Source organism: Anneissia japonica, unplaced genomic scaffold, assembly GCF_011630105.1.
Source record: "Anneissia japonica isolate Jap-2015-1 unplaced genomic scaffold, ASM1163010v1 scaffold288292_len1863012_cov191, whole genome shotgun sequence".
Lineage (NCBI taxonomy): Eukaryota > Metazoa > Echinodermata > Crinoidea > Comatulida > Comatulidae > Anneissia > Anneissia japonica.
In genome coordinates, this window is record NW_022688773.1 from 996,205 (window position 1) to 1,014,485 (window position 18,281).

The 18,281-nt window shown below is 30.5% G+C and overlaps 1 protein-coding gene and 1 long non-coding RNA gene across 2 annotated transcripts in view; one reads left to right on the forward strand and one right to left on the reverse strand.

Moving 5' to 3' along the window:
* The window catches only part of LOC117123300 (homeobox protein Hox-D9a-like), a 10,560-nt gene extending 4,961 nt beyond the window's left edge, over positions 1-5,599 (forward strand). The window contains exon 2 of the mRNA XM_033269191.1: positions 4,705-5,599. Coding sequence (XP_033125082.1) covers positions 4,705-4,997 — 293 coding nt within the window. The 3' untranslated portion in view covers positions 4,998-5,599. The remainder of the gene's footprint in view (positions 1-4,704) is intronic.
* Positions 5,600-15,926: 10,327 nt separating this feature from the next.
* LOC117123317 overlaps positions 15,927-18,281 on the reverse strand; it is a 17,345-nt gene continuing 14,990 nt past the window's right edge. The window contains exons 3-4 of the long non-coding RNA XR_004447842.1: positions 18,064-18,123; positions 15,927-17,197 (exon numbers count right to left, since the gene is read on the reverse strand). This is a non-coding gene — a long non-coding RNA (uncharacterized LOC117123317). The remainder of the gene's footprint in view (positions 17,198-18,063; positions 18,124-18,281) is intronic.

Genomic DNA, 18,281 nt, shown 5'->3' on the forward strand with positions numbered 1-18,281 from the left:
AAAGGCCTAGGGCCTACATAAATAAGTATCATCAAAACACATTGTCGGTACCATACATATGGCATCCAGATGAGGTATAGGACAAGTTACCCTTAATGCATTTCATTTTTGGTTGGGTTTATATGCAATTGTAAGTGATTAATATACAACAGTAAGACCATTGATGATGTCCTAGTAGTATTTCCAACTTAATCATTGGAGCTATTATAGGCCTATTTAAAAAAATCATTAATTTCTGGCTTTATGGCATATTATTGTTTACAAAAACCATAAAATATACTAGATAGGCCTAGCTTTAGTTTTTCGTTGAATGCATTATATTTTCGCCCATGAATCAAGAAATAGGCCTACTCTCAGGAAGGTGAAACTACTGATATTGTTACTTAATTATGATATATAAACGTCGACCTATTTTAACTGTGTTGTAAAATACTTTTTACAGACATCACAAGATGCGATATTATTGTTAAAAACAGAGGCAAAACGCTTTAGTATACGGCTTTATATTATAAAGATAAGTCAGTTAATATCAAAATTAATTTTCATTTCACTTTTTTTTCAGACCGTAGTCCATATTCGCAACAGTTAAAGAAACTTATTGCATAGCTTAATAACAAAGATAGATAGACCAAATCTATGTACTGTATTATTATATTAGACCTATTTATTAAACATTTTATATACAACATCTTACGTTATAGGCCTATACGGTATCTTTGTAAGCCTATCTAAATGTCTACGCATTTACTGAATCGTATATATACTAGGCTTAAGTAGTAGATATTTCAAATAATGTCAAGCAACAGTTAAAGACACTTAACGAATATAAACAAAATAATAAATTAACATAAACAATATTATAACGCATTCGTTATTATTGCTCAGCCTGTCGATATTGAATACAAACTGGTAGAAGGAGGGCTCCGAATCAGTGCATATCATTAATAGAGATTCTATTCACCTCTTCCTTTGTCGGCGAGTCGGTATCCTTTGACGAGTAAAGCCAAGGACTTATCTCTTACGATTTTCATTTCTGTGCCTGTGTCCATCGTTTGAAAGAGTTAATATATCTGACAATTTTATCACCTTCTTGTTAGGGAGGACATCCCTGTTATGTATGTACCGATTATTCACTCGATTTCATTTCCGATCGTTCACAGCGCTGAATGAGTACTATTAACATTCTATAGGCCAATTGTGCTGTATTTTGTATTTTGAAAATAAGCCTGGGGCAATGACGTAAGCGTACTTGGTGTAGGCCTAATTTCATTGACAACTTTTAAGAATTATTAAAACAATACCTGTATTGTATCTATTTAGTCAGTTGACAAACGATGTACTACAATATTTTAAGACTTGTGTGAGTCAACTGATACTAGGCCTATATGTGTACAATATATCTGACAATGTCATCCTCACCTTGTTAGTGAAAACATTCACGTTAAGTGGGATTAGGTACAGATTTTGATATCATTTCTGATCGTTCACAGGATTAAATGTGTACTTAATGTAGGCTCACTGAGCAAGGTTCAGTGTTTTCACAATTATAGGCCTGGGGGTAATGAAGTATGCATATCTTTATTATAAACAAATTCATTTAGTTATTTACTTATTTATTAGATTTACATAGTAAGGTTAAACCCAATCAGTTAAAACTGATTTTCTTTTGAGCCCTGGATAATAGGGCCTACGATTTTAACAACATATACGAATTTAACCACATACTGTATACTGACATAATCATTATACAGTCATTTTTTTTCTTTGCGGAATAGAATCAAGATTTAACTTTTAATGGTAATTTCGCAACAATTCATGTGATATTGTATTGAAATTAAATGTAAATCCACATAAAAACAATAAATTAAAGCTGAGATAGATATCAACAAAAGAAAAAAAATATGAATACTGTACAATTTTTAAAATTTTATATATAATTTTTAAAATAATTTCATTATAATTACATGATATCATTTTATTGTATAGAAATGTAATCTAGAAAACAATGTTGAATAAATGTAGGTTACCCCACAAAAGAGAGAAAACAAAATTAAGCGTATTACTCCTTAAGTCATCGAGGGCTATTAGTATAATCCACTTCAAATTAATGACCATAATGTAATGGCTAACACAGTAATAACACATTCATATTTACAAAGCATATCATAGAAGTGTCAAGTTTCTTGGGTTTGCATTTTTTATTTAATATCATTAGCAGAGATTATTGAGGGGTCAAGATTAAGGTCGTTGGTAATTTTGACTGCATATGGTAAGAATGCAAACATAAATCTGCGACCTGGAAAGAAAGGAATTAAGAATTTTGTGAGATGGAATAGGCCCATGGTGGCTTAAACAATCAATACTTTTGAAATAGAACCTTATTTAAAAAAAAAGTGAACGAAAAAATTGTCAAGGAAAAGGTCCTTGTATTTTTGTTGTTGAATTTGTGCAGATGTAAATTCTGTAACAGGGTTTATGTTTTATCGATGTGGACTGAACAGTACAGTAGGTCTATCAACTCAAATTATGATAAATATTCTGGTACTGTACTTACTGTACAACTGTAAATTAACCTCAGTATGTTCATGTGTGAAGTAATCGAAATATTCATTGAAATTAATCTAATGTTTTTAACGTCAGATGTTAACGAATATGAGCATGTTTTATCTTTAAAATACTGTAATTTAGGTCTATATGAATATCTACGCTCATATATATACATACATATATATATATATATATATATATATATATTATCTGATGTAGTAGGATCCACGTATGTCTCACAGAAATATATAAATATAAATATAAACGTAAACGAAAATAAAACGATTGCATACGTTGACATAAATCTTACAGTAAATATACATTTGTAATTTTTGTACATCTTATCGTTTGACGTTTACAGTTTCCTCCTACGAACACAACCTATATTTTGGCCATTGCATGCAAAGGTTTGTCAATTGTAGCCCGAAAGATGGTTTTAAATGGCAGACTGAGTCGATTGACGCAGCGATCGATCGTTGCTTTGCACCTGCCTATAAGGAGGTCATAATAACGCTACAATCCGGTTCATACTGTTTTAATAACCGGCCACGTGCGTTTCTGTCTCTAGCTTTATACAACATAATTTTATATCAGCTCTCGCAATTGATGTTAAAAGCGATAAAATTCATCGTGGACTAATATGAAGAGTAATGAGAGGAAAAATAAAATTATAAATCGAAAAAAGGACATCAGAAAACGAAGAGAAAAATGTTATGTCGTTTATTGATTAAGTTTTATGTTTATATATTGTTTAAGGTTTTTCTAATTCTAAATCTGTATTTTTCGCTTATGAGAAATCTTCAAATTTTATGTGTGTCGATTGATTTGATTTGTAATGAACTACAGTGCAGCAAATGAATTTATAACTAGGTCTGCATAAACAAACATGTTAAGATCTTACATAGGCCTATTATAGGCCTATATAATAAAAAGGAACAACAACCAATATTGTCAGATTGCCCTCCCTTCTTACAATAAAATAATTATGAAGGCCTCTTTTTGTTATAAAATGAAAAGACAACCAATACAGCAAGGTACTAGTAAGTAAATCCTTGCCGAGCCACGGGGCTCATAGGTATGGAGCTTAACCCCAGTTTCAATTACAAGGTACTACATTAAGTGAAATGTTACCATATTCATTTAAAAAACTTTTTCATTGGTCAACGATCTCATGAATGCATTAACTTAGATGTTCTTTTTTTAAGTTCAACTATGATCCTAGTCGAATATTCGATTCCTACAAGATTTTCAGGAACGTTAATTGGTTAACCTTATAGCATTATACTAATGAACATAGATACAGTCATATTGAGCAATTAGAGATAATGAAGTAATAAATTCAGTAGAGTAAGATTCGATTCAGCGATGTTTTTTAATGTCTTGGTTTTTAAATGAAATAAATAAATTAAATAAGTAAGTAAACAATAGGGCCTATTCGATTCAGTTCATTTTGTCATTCGACGCCATGTTGTCTCTTCCAACCTCTTGATGATTCTAGTAGGAATGAGGATGCATTTGGTAATATCGATAACATTGAGGGCTTTTTTGATAATTGTGACGAGAAGGATGACGTCAATAATGTAAACTACATCACATTAAGTCTACGGCCATTGTTTGGAGTCAATATCACGGCGAAATAATAATTATTAGGCCTAACACGGGTGATATTCACATGTACAACACACACACGTCCTAATACATTATTACCCAACCAATTGTTAATAGTATGCATTACGATACATTATAGCTCTTAATCTTGGTAACTATCAGTTTGTCACTCGTTTCAGAATAGAGTTAACTCAGTTCACTCTTCAGCTTGAACCTCTATAGAATGGTTAAAGTAACTAAACTGTGGAATGAATAGTTTTTTTTTGTTGTTGAGTGTCTACACTTTGAATTTTATAAAATTAATTGTGTAAAGATATTGATACTGTATTGAAATTTAAGCCTATATTTAGTAAATATTTCATATTTATAAAGCAATTGCATTATAAACATGTTGTTAATAGTCTATTACTATTTTATTACATCCTTCAAGGCTGGCTCTATCATTTAGGTCATCAATACAGAATAAATCACTGGTAATGTCATTTTTTATGATCATAAAGATGGCTATAAACATTACTTAATAAGTATTCATTGTTTTCAACGTTACAGATAGCTCTGCTAATGCTAGTGGCTACAACTGGATGAGTCCGTCTACAACAATACGCACACGCAAAAAGAGGAAGCCATACACCAAATACCAGACGTTTGAGTTGGAGAAGGAGTTTCTGTACAATATGTATCTGACAAGGGAGAGACGATCACACATTTCAAGGGCTCTAAACCTATCGGAGCGGCAGGTGAAAATTTGGTTTCAGAACAGACGAATGAAACTGAAGAAAATGCGATCAAGAGAAGACGGCGATCGCAAACAAAGGGATCAAAACCAACAATCCATACCGTAATTTATAACTCGTAATTGGAATTCTGACGCCAAGAAATATAGGATATTTTCTCAAGGATTGGTCGAAAGGAGGAAAAATTGATGAATATATTATTCCGTTGAGGATCTCGCTTGACCTTTTGTGATGAATAATCTGTTTTCCGAGTTAAGTTCAAAATACAACTTGAAAATGTAAGACTGAGCGTGAATGTCTGATAACTTCTCGCAAACAAATACAATATTCTGAAGGGCAACAAAGTAACGGAAAAGCCAAAGATATTCGACATAAACGCGTTTTCGATAGATTTACTGTTTTTGGAAAATGCAAAATGATATCGATAATGTCCTTTATTGATTTTTTTTTTCGAAAACAATCTGAACTCTTTAAGCCTTTTGACTAAGCCCATTGTGTACCAAATTTATTTTGACGTTTACACTGATCTCGTAAAATTATATATATAGGACTATACATTTACAGTATAGGATCTGTTATATAACGTACCATATAGGTTATTATATCCAGTTTCCAAACTTTTTTGATATAAATGTACTGTTCTTTAATGTTGATTTTCTTGACTTTTTACGTTTACAGTATATTTCATATATATATATATATATATATATATATATATATAGGCCTATATATACATATCTATATTTATATATTTATATATTTATATATAGGCCTATATACATGCCTATATATTTACCATATATATATATATATAATCAAAATTAAATTCAACTTAATTGTGTTTAGATACAGATTAGAATAGAAAACGTATGTGAACAACCACATACTATATGTTCTCAATATTTAAATAGGTGAATGTTTTCAATAAAAGATTTTGATAATAGGTCTATTGTTTCCACATAACATTCTTGATATCAAGGTGAATATATTAAGGTTGACCTTTTTGTCCTTAGGTCTCCGGTTCAATTGTTTCATAAATAAGAAGATAATCAATTTAAAACCTCTTTAATGCAAAAATTATAACACGCGTCATAATTTGTTTTAATAATAATTTATTATGTTAAGCGCTGCTAGCGCCAACATTGCTCTGATGAGCTGATGAGTTTTATAAGTTTTCATTGTTTAAATTCATAACATAACATGCAAACCGTGAACTGGGGCGTTAAAGCCGATTGACATGGAGACAAATTTCTGTCAATTGTAAGTTAGTGTTTACCATTTCCGCGTAAATGCATCAATGCGAATTCATCGAAGACAATTGGTGAGAGACACGGAACAAATGGTCCATGAAAACAAGTTGAATGCAAGACGTTTACTGTATTCAGTGCAAATGTCAGTCAAGGATTTCTATCAAGTATATCATCAATCATACATTTTGACAAACAAATTATGATTTCATTCTCATATAACAATTGTAAAAAAATACATTTTAAATTGATTTCTTAACTCTAACTAGATTCGATTTTATCATAGCCAAAGATAATAGGTTCTTTTGCGAGAACAAAGGAGAGACACTTTTTTATGGAAACTTGATAATATTTTTAAATGAATAATATGTAAGAAATTTGATGAAATAAAGGTGATGTGATGTTGATCATCTATGCCATGATCGTGATATAAACAATATAGCCCTAATACCTTATAACATTTTATAATATTGGTTGCACCTGTGTTATTGAAATGTTGGTAAACTAAATTATAAATTAAGGTAAAAACATACGGTAAATATAAAATATAATGTAAACATTTTTTGTAGGCCACAGGTATTTTCATTCCGTATATATGAATATTATATATACCGTATATATATATATTATATATATATACGTGTGTGTGTGTATGAATAAGTAGGCTAGAAGTTATAGCAACACTGTCTATACTTGTGGCTTACCATGTTCACGTTTGATATATTGTGTATATATAACATATACGAATATTTATATATATAGAACTACATATATATAAAAGCCTATATACAAATGTTGCATAGGCCTATATAATATGTAATGCCTTATATTTAATATCGTTTACAATGTTACATATATTTATATATATATATTCAGCATTCCAACATGGTGGTTTAAATTTCATTTAAGTATGTAGAACCATACATCATGCCTAGCATTTGATTACATATTAGGTCTATATGAGTGTGTATAGTGGGCAATTTCACAGTAAAGTGACACAGTAGTTGAAACTTCTATTCTCTTGTAAATGGTTGAAAAGATTCTTGACATATGGGTCGATGACCTTAATGATAGGCTGCTGCTAAGAAACGAAGTGCCACATCATCAATATTTAATATATTTGCTTTATACTGTGTTCATCTGTTTGAAGAATTTAAAAATATAACGTAAAATTTTAATAGCAATATTGAACCACTATTTTTGACATACAGAGGTTACAATCATTAAAAAAAAAATGAAAATGCCTTATTAATAATTGAATATGTTAACTTTATTATTTTACCATATTAGATTTCAATATAATTCTTATCGAAAATAGAGGCAAATTTTTCGCATACAAGGCCTATACTACCTTCAAATTAAAAATGTTTCATGTCAGAATTTTGAACGGTCAAATATGACCGAATAAATAGCTTAATGATATATATTTTTTTATCACATTTTACCTTTCTTTGAGGATTTATGAATATATATAGGCATATATATATATATATATGCCTATATATATTATATGCGTGTGTGTGTAGAGATTATATAGACCTATATAACTGCTGGATTCAAGTATGTCTTGATAATATAAAATAAGTGCAGTTATACAGAATAGAATTATAATATAGACATAACATTTATTTAATCGAATATTGATTGATCAAACATGTTTATTAATGTTAACGTGCAAGATTCTACTTTGTATAACTGCACTCACTTACTATATACCGACCGTATATAGGTCTATATATACGCAGCAGTATAAATGCTTATGGAAACAATTGATACACCATGTTCGGTAATTATAGCCTAAGTTATTAATTATGGTTTCCTTAAATGTATTATATGATAATAAATTATACTACATACCTATATACAGGTAGATATTTTTGGTTTCCCAGACCAAATAATGTATTACGTATGTTGTCTTTATATACTTTTTATACGTGTTGCAGAATATTTTAATGTAGAGTTTAAAACGTTTAAAACTTTGGGTTATATGTTTACATCTACCTCAAGTTAAACATTGTATTTTAATATTTCTTTTGTTAATGTAGAGGTTGTTTATATATTATATTGATTATAATCGACACAATGTAGTATATATATAACATATTATATATATTGTAATTATTGTAGCGAACATAAAATAATATAATATATATATACTTTATTGTATCGATTAATTCTATTGACATAATCAACATAATTATTATATCGTAAAGTATGTATATAGATGCGTATGTGTTTATACATTGTATGATTGAAGTACGCTGGTCACAGTGACAACATTCGCCTATGATGCCAAAGTAAAATTTCCTAACAAAACGTATGATGATGAATGTTGCATTGAGCGAGAAAAAAATATCAAGAAGTGATTATTCATTTGCTATAATCCGTACCGTATTGAATAAATGGTTCAATTTGTTTAGATCAATTTGTATGATGTTTATTTATTTATAACAAGATTTCAATTGTTATTCGTAAAAAAAAAAAAAAAAAAAAAAAAAAAAAAAATCAAAAACAAAAACCAGAACGTTGTCACACCAAGCCGTAGGCCATCATCCTCAACGAAACAATCGAATGGACCTTTCCAGAGAGGCAATCGAACTTAACAACTGACCAATCATAACAGGGCCAGGAATGCGCGCGTGTCTAGCAAGCACACGCGTTGTCCCACAAAACGCACGTCTTTTCGTACGCTTCAACACAGTCGTTGTGTGGGACCTTAACAACAATATCCAAGGGCGGGACTTGACGGAAGGGTCAATTAGATGCATAAACTATTTTTTTTTCATTATTACCCCAGACATAAACTATTTCATTATCAGCTTCTTTCAAATTATTTTAAGTCTGTGGGTTCGCCGATTAAACGTCATCAGCCTCGACGAATTATAATACAGTACACAACAATATATTTTAATATAATTCTGTACATCAATTAATTAATTACCAGATTTGATCAAATTACTATAAACCTGCAGTACCATTGATAAACGAATTATAATATACAACAATAGTGTAGTATTATACAATATAATGATAATAATTGATATGTTGCACTTACTGTATTGTAGTGCATCATCTGCCAAGGCCTCTGTGTGCATAGCATTATTACCCCCTGTAATTTGATCAAACACCTATGGAACACACACTCAGCTCCCTCGGGGAGTATTCCTTAATGTTGCATTCAGGGCATTGACATTTGAACCACAAAACACACAAAATATGAATATTATTAAGTAAAGATGCATTGCTTGAAGATGTTAGAATCTTCTTTTCTAGATTGTGTGCCGGTGTGTGTGTGTGTGTGATTTGACTGAGATGTTACCGGTTCATTGGTTAACTCAAGCGTCATGAGCCCACCTTCGGCTCTTACATGAAGATTCCACGACAATGTTATTTATTTAGGACAGGGTTGGTTCGGAATCTGCTAGCTGCCGTGAAGTGGTTTGTATCAGGGTGACTAGTTGCGTATAGGACAATTGACATGGAGGGTTGCTGTGAGGGGTGGCGATGGAAAAGTGAATGGGTGCTCGATGAGGTAATGAGGCGATTTGAGAATACTTTATCTAAGTGAGTGTATTTTTTTTTTTGCTTAGCAAGTTGACAGTTAAGGGGAACTTTAAGAAAAAATACCTGTTTTCTGGAGGGTGCTTCCCTCTTAGGTAAAACACCACTGGGACGATGCAACAGCTGAGATAGGGGTGACGGACTACAAGTGAGCTTTAACAAATACTGATGGAACTGCACTTGTCCATACTATATAACCAACATAATATACTACATTATTTAATTTTTTTAAATAATCTAATAATATAGCTCTTTAGTAGTAATTGTTAAATATAACTCTTATATATTAACTATATCTAATTCATAATACTGTATACCGTATGTAATGTATTTATACGCTTTACAAACTATATTAGAACAAAAATATGAGGTCAATGTACAGGAGGCGATCAATAAACTCGTTATCGTATACTTATTTATCAAGATAAATGTTTATTTTATTACGTAAGTTTATTCAAACGAACCATAAATAACCATAATACCATACCATAATATAGTAATAGTTTAGGAATACTGTTGTCTACAGAGGGCGCTTCATTCATTTACGACTGAAGTCACAAATCGCTACAGAGTAAATTTATTGGTATTGTAACTACGTCAATGTTTAGTGTTTTAAATTCAATTGTTCTAGATCACAGTGGAGCAATTGATGATATTGGTATAGATATGAATAAACATGTTATCATACCGATGCTTTTATTGGAGGTAGAGACAGTAATTGACGGTGGTCTTTAATAGGTGCTTGTCTCAGATAGATCTTTTTCAATTCAATTTATTCAACAATAACGAAAAAGGAGAGTAGGTCGTATATTTTCAAATCATTTCAAGTTCAATTTATTCAACAAAACTTCAGGTTATTGGCATATTGTATACATAAAAAATATCATAAAATAATAGTGAATAATGTGGACGATTAACTACTTAATTGTAAAAGTTTGCCTCTGTTCTCCTCTTAAATGCATGATGTAGATAGATGCATTATTTTTGTTAGTATTATTATTATAAAGAAACGTGAAGCGAAAGAAGTAAAACACACACACACATCATTAAAAAGTGTAAAAAAGTTTTCTGTTGACTAAATACTTTAAAGTTTACTAATTGACATTAGGAAAGGGCTTGATGGAAAATATTGGTAATAAGTATTTGGTGAAGCAACAGCTTTCTTACATTCCTTTGTTTCAAATGCTTTGATATGATTTGGACAAATCCGTATCGGTATCAATAACAAATAAACATTAATTTGGTCGAAAGCCTGTATTACATTACATAAATTCTTCGGTTCAAGACATAAGAATAAAAAGTAGCCCACCTAACCTCCTGTAATTGTGATGAAGACGAGTGAAATGTCTCCGCCTCTGTTACTACCTTACTTTTGGTTGAAGGAACGCTTTAGTACCGTAGCATTTGTTACTTTCTGCCTATGACCGGATGCTGGAATGATAGCAGTAGTTTTGCCGCTTAACAATAAAAGATGAAAGTGGGTTTCCCACTATTTTGTGGCCGAATATTGGTGTTTTCTTTTCAATTTGCTATTATTACCGTGTTTAATTTTGATGAATGTTTTAGTGTTAGACCTATAATTATGCCATTTATTATGTTTTGACTGTTTTGTATTTGATGTAAAACAAATAAAATATAATATAAAAAAAACATTGAATACAACACAGTCTGATACTAAGAAGCTCCCGAACTGCAACGAGTTAAAATTCAATAATATAGTTCCTTCGCCTGAAAAAAAAACGTGCTCTGTACTAGGTTTTCGGAGTAAAGTCAGTTTTACAACCTGTATCGATTGACCCTCCTTTATTTGTTTATATCCATTTCATTTTAAAATTCCCTCTATACCCACATTCTCGCCATTGGGTCTAGGGGTAAAGAGTCATCCAGGACTTACATTGAGTGAACAACGGTAAAACACCACAACAATTCGGTTGCAATAAAAGGTCTCGTAAACACGAACACTGAGCGCGCACAAGACGTTTTGCGGTGAAGGCCTGTCACGAAAATAATATGCAAGGAATAACCATGGGTATTGTGGGTAATTTTGTGCATAGTAGATTACATTTTACAATACGGTACGGTACCTCCATGGAGCTACTAATGACTTATCAATTTATGATCTGTTCTCCAGTGGTGGATTAGTAAAATGTGTCTAGCCCAAGATTAGCCCACCTACCACGGTCATCATCAACTGTGAGCTTTATGGGCAACATCATCAGTGTTAACTTTCCATGCGGATTTCCCGAAATTACACACTTCAGTTTTTAGCATTGCGGGCTGTCCTCCAAATGTATTATTAATTATTTTTAGTATTATTAACAAACCGTCAACTTTCTCTCATGAATTATACATGGTTCTCTTAAAAAATACAGTAATTGTATTGTAATACATATATAACATCCGCATTATCGATAATTAAATTAAAATTTTATTTGATTTGAGTATTCACTCATCTCTCAGATTGGAAATTATTAACAACAATCCAATATTGATATGACTTTGCGGGCAAGTTTATATAATAATGCATTTTACTTTAATCGTTGAGTATTTACACTTATTGATAATTGAAGACACTGCTACCGTTATAGTGTTCTTGTTATTGCTCTATTCTGTTAACTTAACTGACCTTTTTCAACGGACAGTTATGTTTATATAATATCTAAACAATTCTGACATGAAAGGAAGCCGCCGAGCAGTAAAACCTTTCACAAACGTCGTTGATTTCTAGTGAACTGAATAACACTTTCAGATTCTGCGTCGGCTGCTTATTTAAAAAAATGTAAACAAACGACATAGCGTAAAATAACGGAGTAAGTTTTGTCTGAACTCTCCTACCATACGCTCGTGATATGATGAAACATGTACAAAAATACACGTTGCGTCATTCCAAATGTTAATTTAAGTACTATATTATTATCATTCACTTCTTCAGTGCAACAAAGTCATTAGCATACAAATAATAGATCAGACATTCCACTAGAACATGATGTATTATGGATTGGGGTGACAATAAATATTTTAATTTATATTTTTCTCACACACTGTTGGTTGACCTTGTCCATACTAACTTATTTTCCATAAGAATTCAGTACTTGGTTTGCCTTGCCCCATTCTAGTAGTCAATAGCTATTTCGTTATTTTAGCCTTCATTGCTTTTGTTTTCCACTTTGTGTCTCTTTATTCCTGCATACCTATCATTAGCTTAATAATAGTACACCTGAAACAGCGGGAATCTCTCTACATAAATCAGATTTATATAGTTTCTTTACCTAATTCTATTTAAAATATAAGCTACATTCATATTGTGGCATGCGGTTTGTCGTTCACTCATAATCATCAAGCATAAAGACACCTAAACCAGAACATTATTTGTGAGTTCAGAGGGTTGGAATTTTTGTTATTTATGATGGTCACACCCCTGTCAATCTGTACATACGATGTTGAGAGAAAGGGCGTCCCTTGGGTTTCCAGATTTTAAACCAGTTGTCAGTCTTCCGTCAGGGCTTTTGAACATGATTTGATGTACATTTACATGGAATGTAAATCATTCTAATAAAATAACCTTTTCAACGCATTCGTTAAAATGAAAATCTTGTGGTGTCATGGTAAAATAAATAAATATGTTGACTGATATAGTTGTCATGATATTGTTAATCACCCACCACATAAACAATATATTCCTCCACTCACCACCCATGGAAATAATTAAGAATCGGTAAAAAAAAAAAATGTGTGCGATAAAAGTAATATCAAGTACGCAATCAACATTTTCAATATAATTTTAATATGTTGTGTAGATCAATTTATCTCAAGATCTATAACATAAATTATCCATTTATTATAGCCTGTAATTGCTGTTAAAACCGATAAAGATTAATTGCATTCTGTGAATGTCCTATTATCTGTAGTATTATCAGGACCTATATCAGTGCCTTCCCGATATCCTACACCCGCCCTCAATGATGAATCACATACTACTAACGTTGGAGGCTCACTTTCATTTTCAGATTGTGGTTTTGCTCAACTTCGTAGAAACGGAGATGGAGAGAATGACATCATTTAATAAATAGATACTATCTATAGTGATACAATATGGAGGAATAATAGTATCCTAATTAAGTAAGTAAAATTCCAAATGTAAAACCAACTCTGAAATAATTTTTTTAAATATGAAAATAGATTTAATTACTGTATCTTCAATGTGTGTTCACAGTCTGCTCATAAACTGTATTATCTACTACCAAGCGAAAGATTTGATTTATATAGAATATCCGTTAATGACTTTACAGATTGAATGTTGCCCCTGATGAAATCAATTAGGCTAATGCTAAAGATGAACATGTTCAACTACGCTTCATCTAATTGTTTGGCGTAAGTGGTCTATGGAGAGCAATTGCCTACGATTAATACGCGTAGATAAAAAAAAATCGTATATCACTCATGTTTCTTGCTCAATTTTCATCCACAGAAAACCCTTTTTATACCTACCTAGGATAATAGTGTACCATAAGGAGTCAATCGATCTTTATATTAATAGTACCAACAACAGCAAACATTATCAGGATAGGAAAAAAAAACTATTTGGTATAGGGTATACTTTATGTACCGGTAATGAAATAAATAAATGCTAGTACAGTATGTATAGTACAGTAGACGGAATAGAAATATACGTGATAAGAAAGAGAGTAGCATAGTAGTAGACGATGTGTATTTTGTGCCAAATTTTACTATAGAAAGTTAATATTGTACCGTATAAATGAGAAATTTCGTCTATTTATATGAAACAAAACCACGCATTAAATATGCTAATGATTTGGAATTAGGTTTCCAAGCAACCAGTCATACTTATAGACATTTATGGGTAGTAGTAAATAACTCCACTGACTTTATAATCTTTGACCTTATCGTCAATGACCTTGACTGATATTATCCACTGGAGCTACTGAGGGCAGGCTTTAAGCTCGCCTAACGAATTCAAGAAAGTTGAACCCCAGTTTATCATAATACCTCTAGATGCCTTTATATTTACTTATATTAGTCAAACAGATCAATCTAATTGTATAATATTAATTTAACCTGATTAATCTTAACTTTCAGGACTTCACATTGCGTTCATATATATTTTTCTTTCAATTGTTATATATTTTATTTTTGTACTAACATACGCTGATACCTCTAGAGGGCGACATGTCACACATACCTTCATGTCTTTTCTAAAAGCAGGCTATAATTGGTTTTCACGGGCTTAACACATTTGGAGTATCACCGCACAATCAATCCAATAAATCAATTACACAAAACATTATTCTCGAATAGTCAACATAATTTATTTTATATGCTGTTGTACAGGGGCGCTAAATTGGAGAGATTTTTCCGAATAGCGCAAGCTTTCTGAAGAAAAGTAGTTGTTCTATATACACAAATACCGTCGTAGGCCTTACAACGATAATATTTGACGCACACACACACTATGCCAATGTTGGTTTTCTTTGTTAAAATATTATTCTGTAAGGTTTCGTTATTAAAATATTTTGCATTATCTATCTTAATATACTCGGATATATTTATTTAAAATGTAAGCGTAAAGTTAAACAGCCAGAGAGAGAACCAAAGCGACAACACTAGACCTTCAGTAGCACAGTAGCATGCACATAGGCCTATTAATAAGTTTATTATTTTATATTTTATGTGATTTGATATTATTATATCGTATATAATATCATAATTATCATTTCACTATTGTACAGTAATATATATATATATATATATATATATATATATATATGATTTATATATTATTATATACGGTATATACTTATATATGCCTATATATATATTATATATATGCCTATATATAAACTAATGAGGCTACATTGGCAACAAACGACAAATACGTAACACAGAATTTTAGGGCCTACATTAAATTTATTGAAAATCTTAACATTTTTGGGCATCGCCCGTCGTCAATTTGTATAAAATGAGCTATTTATAAGTGCACTGTACTGACTGCTTTAAATACATACACACAGCAAAACAAATTAAAGTAGGCCTACATATTAGAGAAGCAGCACTATGGCAGTGAGCTGAAATTCAACGGATTTTATCGCTGATCAATGTATATAGGCCTACATTAATTAATTAAAACAAACTAGATGAAAATGTAACACGTTAAAGATATGTACTGTGGTATTTCATGATTGCATGAACTGTGTATGATTCCCAGCTATAATTTTCTATAGACCTTATTTACGCTTATAAATTGTATTATTAACTTGTGATATTTGTCACGTTATACTAGTTCTACTGTAGAATTTCTCGTACATGAATTGTGTATGGTTCCCAGATTATAATATTTAATTATCATTGTAAAGATGGGAAAACGAAAAACATAATGTTATAAATATATATAAATATAAATTTAATATACCTATCTATGTTTATATAGACCTGATTTACGCTTATAAATTATATTTTTAACTTGTGATATTTATTACGCTATATTATTAAAATATACTGTGGAATTTCACTTGCATGAATTGTGTATGATTCCCAGATGATAATATTTAATTATCATTATAAAGATGGAAAAACGAAAAACATAATGTTATAAGCATACAAATATAAATTTAATAGACCTATCTACAATTTTCTATAGACCTTATTTACGCTTATAAATTATATTATTAACTTGTGATATTTGTCACGTTATACGAGTACTTTATATACTGTGGAATTTCACTTGCATGAATTGTGTATGATTCCCAGATGATAATATTTAATTATCATTATAAAGATGGAAAAACGAAAAACATAATGTTATAAGTATACAAATATAAATTTAATAGACCTATCTATAATTTTCTATAGACCTTATTTACGCTTATAAATTATATTATTAACTTGTGATATTTGTCACGTTATACGAGTACTTTAGTTAATAATTAATTTCTTTTTTCTAAGCCTTTTGATGCAATATATTCTGTGGTAAATAAATAATAAATATGCAGTTAGTAGTCATACTTCACTGCTGCGCCGCAATCCATAAGCAAAAGTGACTCCAAACATATCACACTACACAATAATTAATACACATTATAAACGGAGACCTAATAGTATTACAAATCACTTACATTATGAAATATATACATATATATATGTATATATATATATATATAATAAAATGTCTTTATTTATAATAATAAATAATTTTTATTCAGAAGATAGAGCTTTAACACCTCATTGGTAATAATATATCGCTGTTTAATGGATTTAATTTATCCATACATACAGTACAGTGTGAGAGATATGCAAATGAGCTAGACCATTGCATTTTGTAAAGATGATTTATCTGCTGCTGGTCTGGGCTTCTTCAATGGAAATGGTGCGTACAGTCACAGTAGAGTAGTGTCAGTAGCTGGTAGCATTACAGTACTGTATAGATTGTATCACTCTAGTAAGCTAAAGCCCAATATCCATGGAGAACCAAGATTATGTCCAGGGCTGAAAGAAAATAAGAATATTTTAATCTCAAATGAGTAATAATGTAATATACTTTCTTATAGGCGGAAATATATTCTTTCTTGACTGTATATTTGGTAGCTGTTTTTTTTTATACTTGTTTGTGATCTCTTTTAGCAGGTACTAATGTTTTCTTATCTGTATGCATTTATTAAATATATTATTTTCTATCGTTATTATTACTATGAAAATAAAATAATATAAAATAAGATATATATGAAGATTAGAATATATTAAAACTAAATAATAGGCATTAAAATATTCATTACAATTTTAATAATAAATGAATCATTGGAAACATTTTTACTTCAATTCAATTGATCTAATTCACAACATTTGAATACTTTAAACAAGTCAAATAAATTGAATTGAATTGAAATTATGAATAGAATGAATTGCAGTAATTGTCGCAAATTGCCAGCTCCGGCTTGATGAAAACCCTCAAAAACACATCGTTGAAATAAATAAATTTATATAAATACAAATTAATTTAGAGGACACATTCAAATTAAATTAGGAGGGAGACGTTAAATATAATTGCGTAAATATAGGCCTACAATATCTTTAAAATACAATAATCAAAATTCATTACTGAGGATAACCATGTGTTCACAAAGATAATATCTTAGTGAACACATGGTTATGTCTATCTCATATTAAATACGGTAATGATAAATAATTTATAAAACAAAATTATTTTTTCTCTGTCATTTATTGGCTATGTAAATTAATGACATTTCGATTGAGTGTGTCTGGTGCAAATTTGATCTTATTTTATATTTGTGTTCAGCATGACCAGTTATTCGGGTTAAAGAAAATACACTCTTTGTAAAGAGAAAAATTCGTACCCTGTTGTTGTCCAATGCACCACAGGCCATTAATGGGTCCAGGGAGGAATATTTGGCTTTCTTCAGCGTTTACACGTATAAATGAGAAATACAAAACAGATTAAAATAAAAAACTTTAAGGAATTAACCAGGATAAATCGAAAAGATAATAGGCACGCAATTAGTAATTTAGAAATGATTATCTAATAAATTATATATATATATATATAGGCCTATAT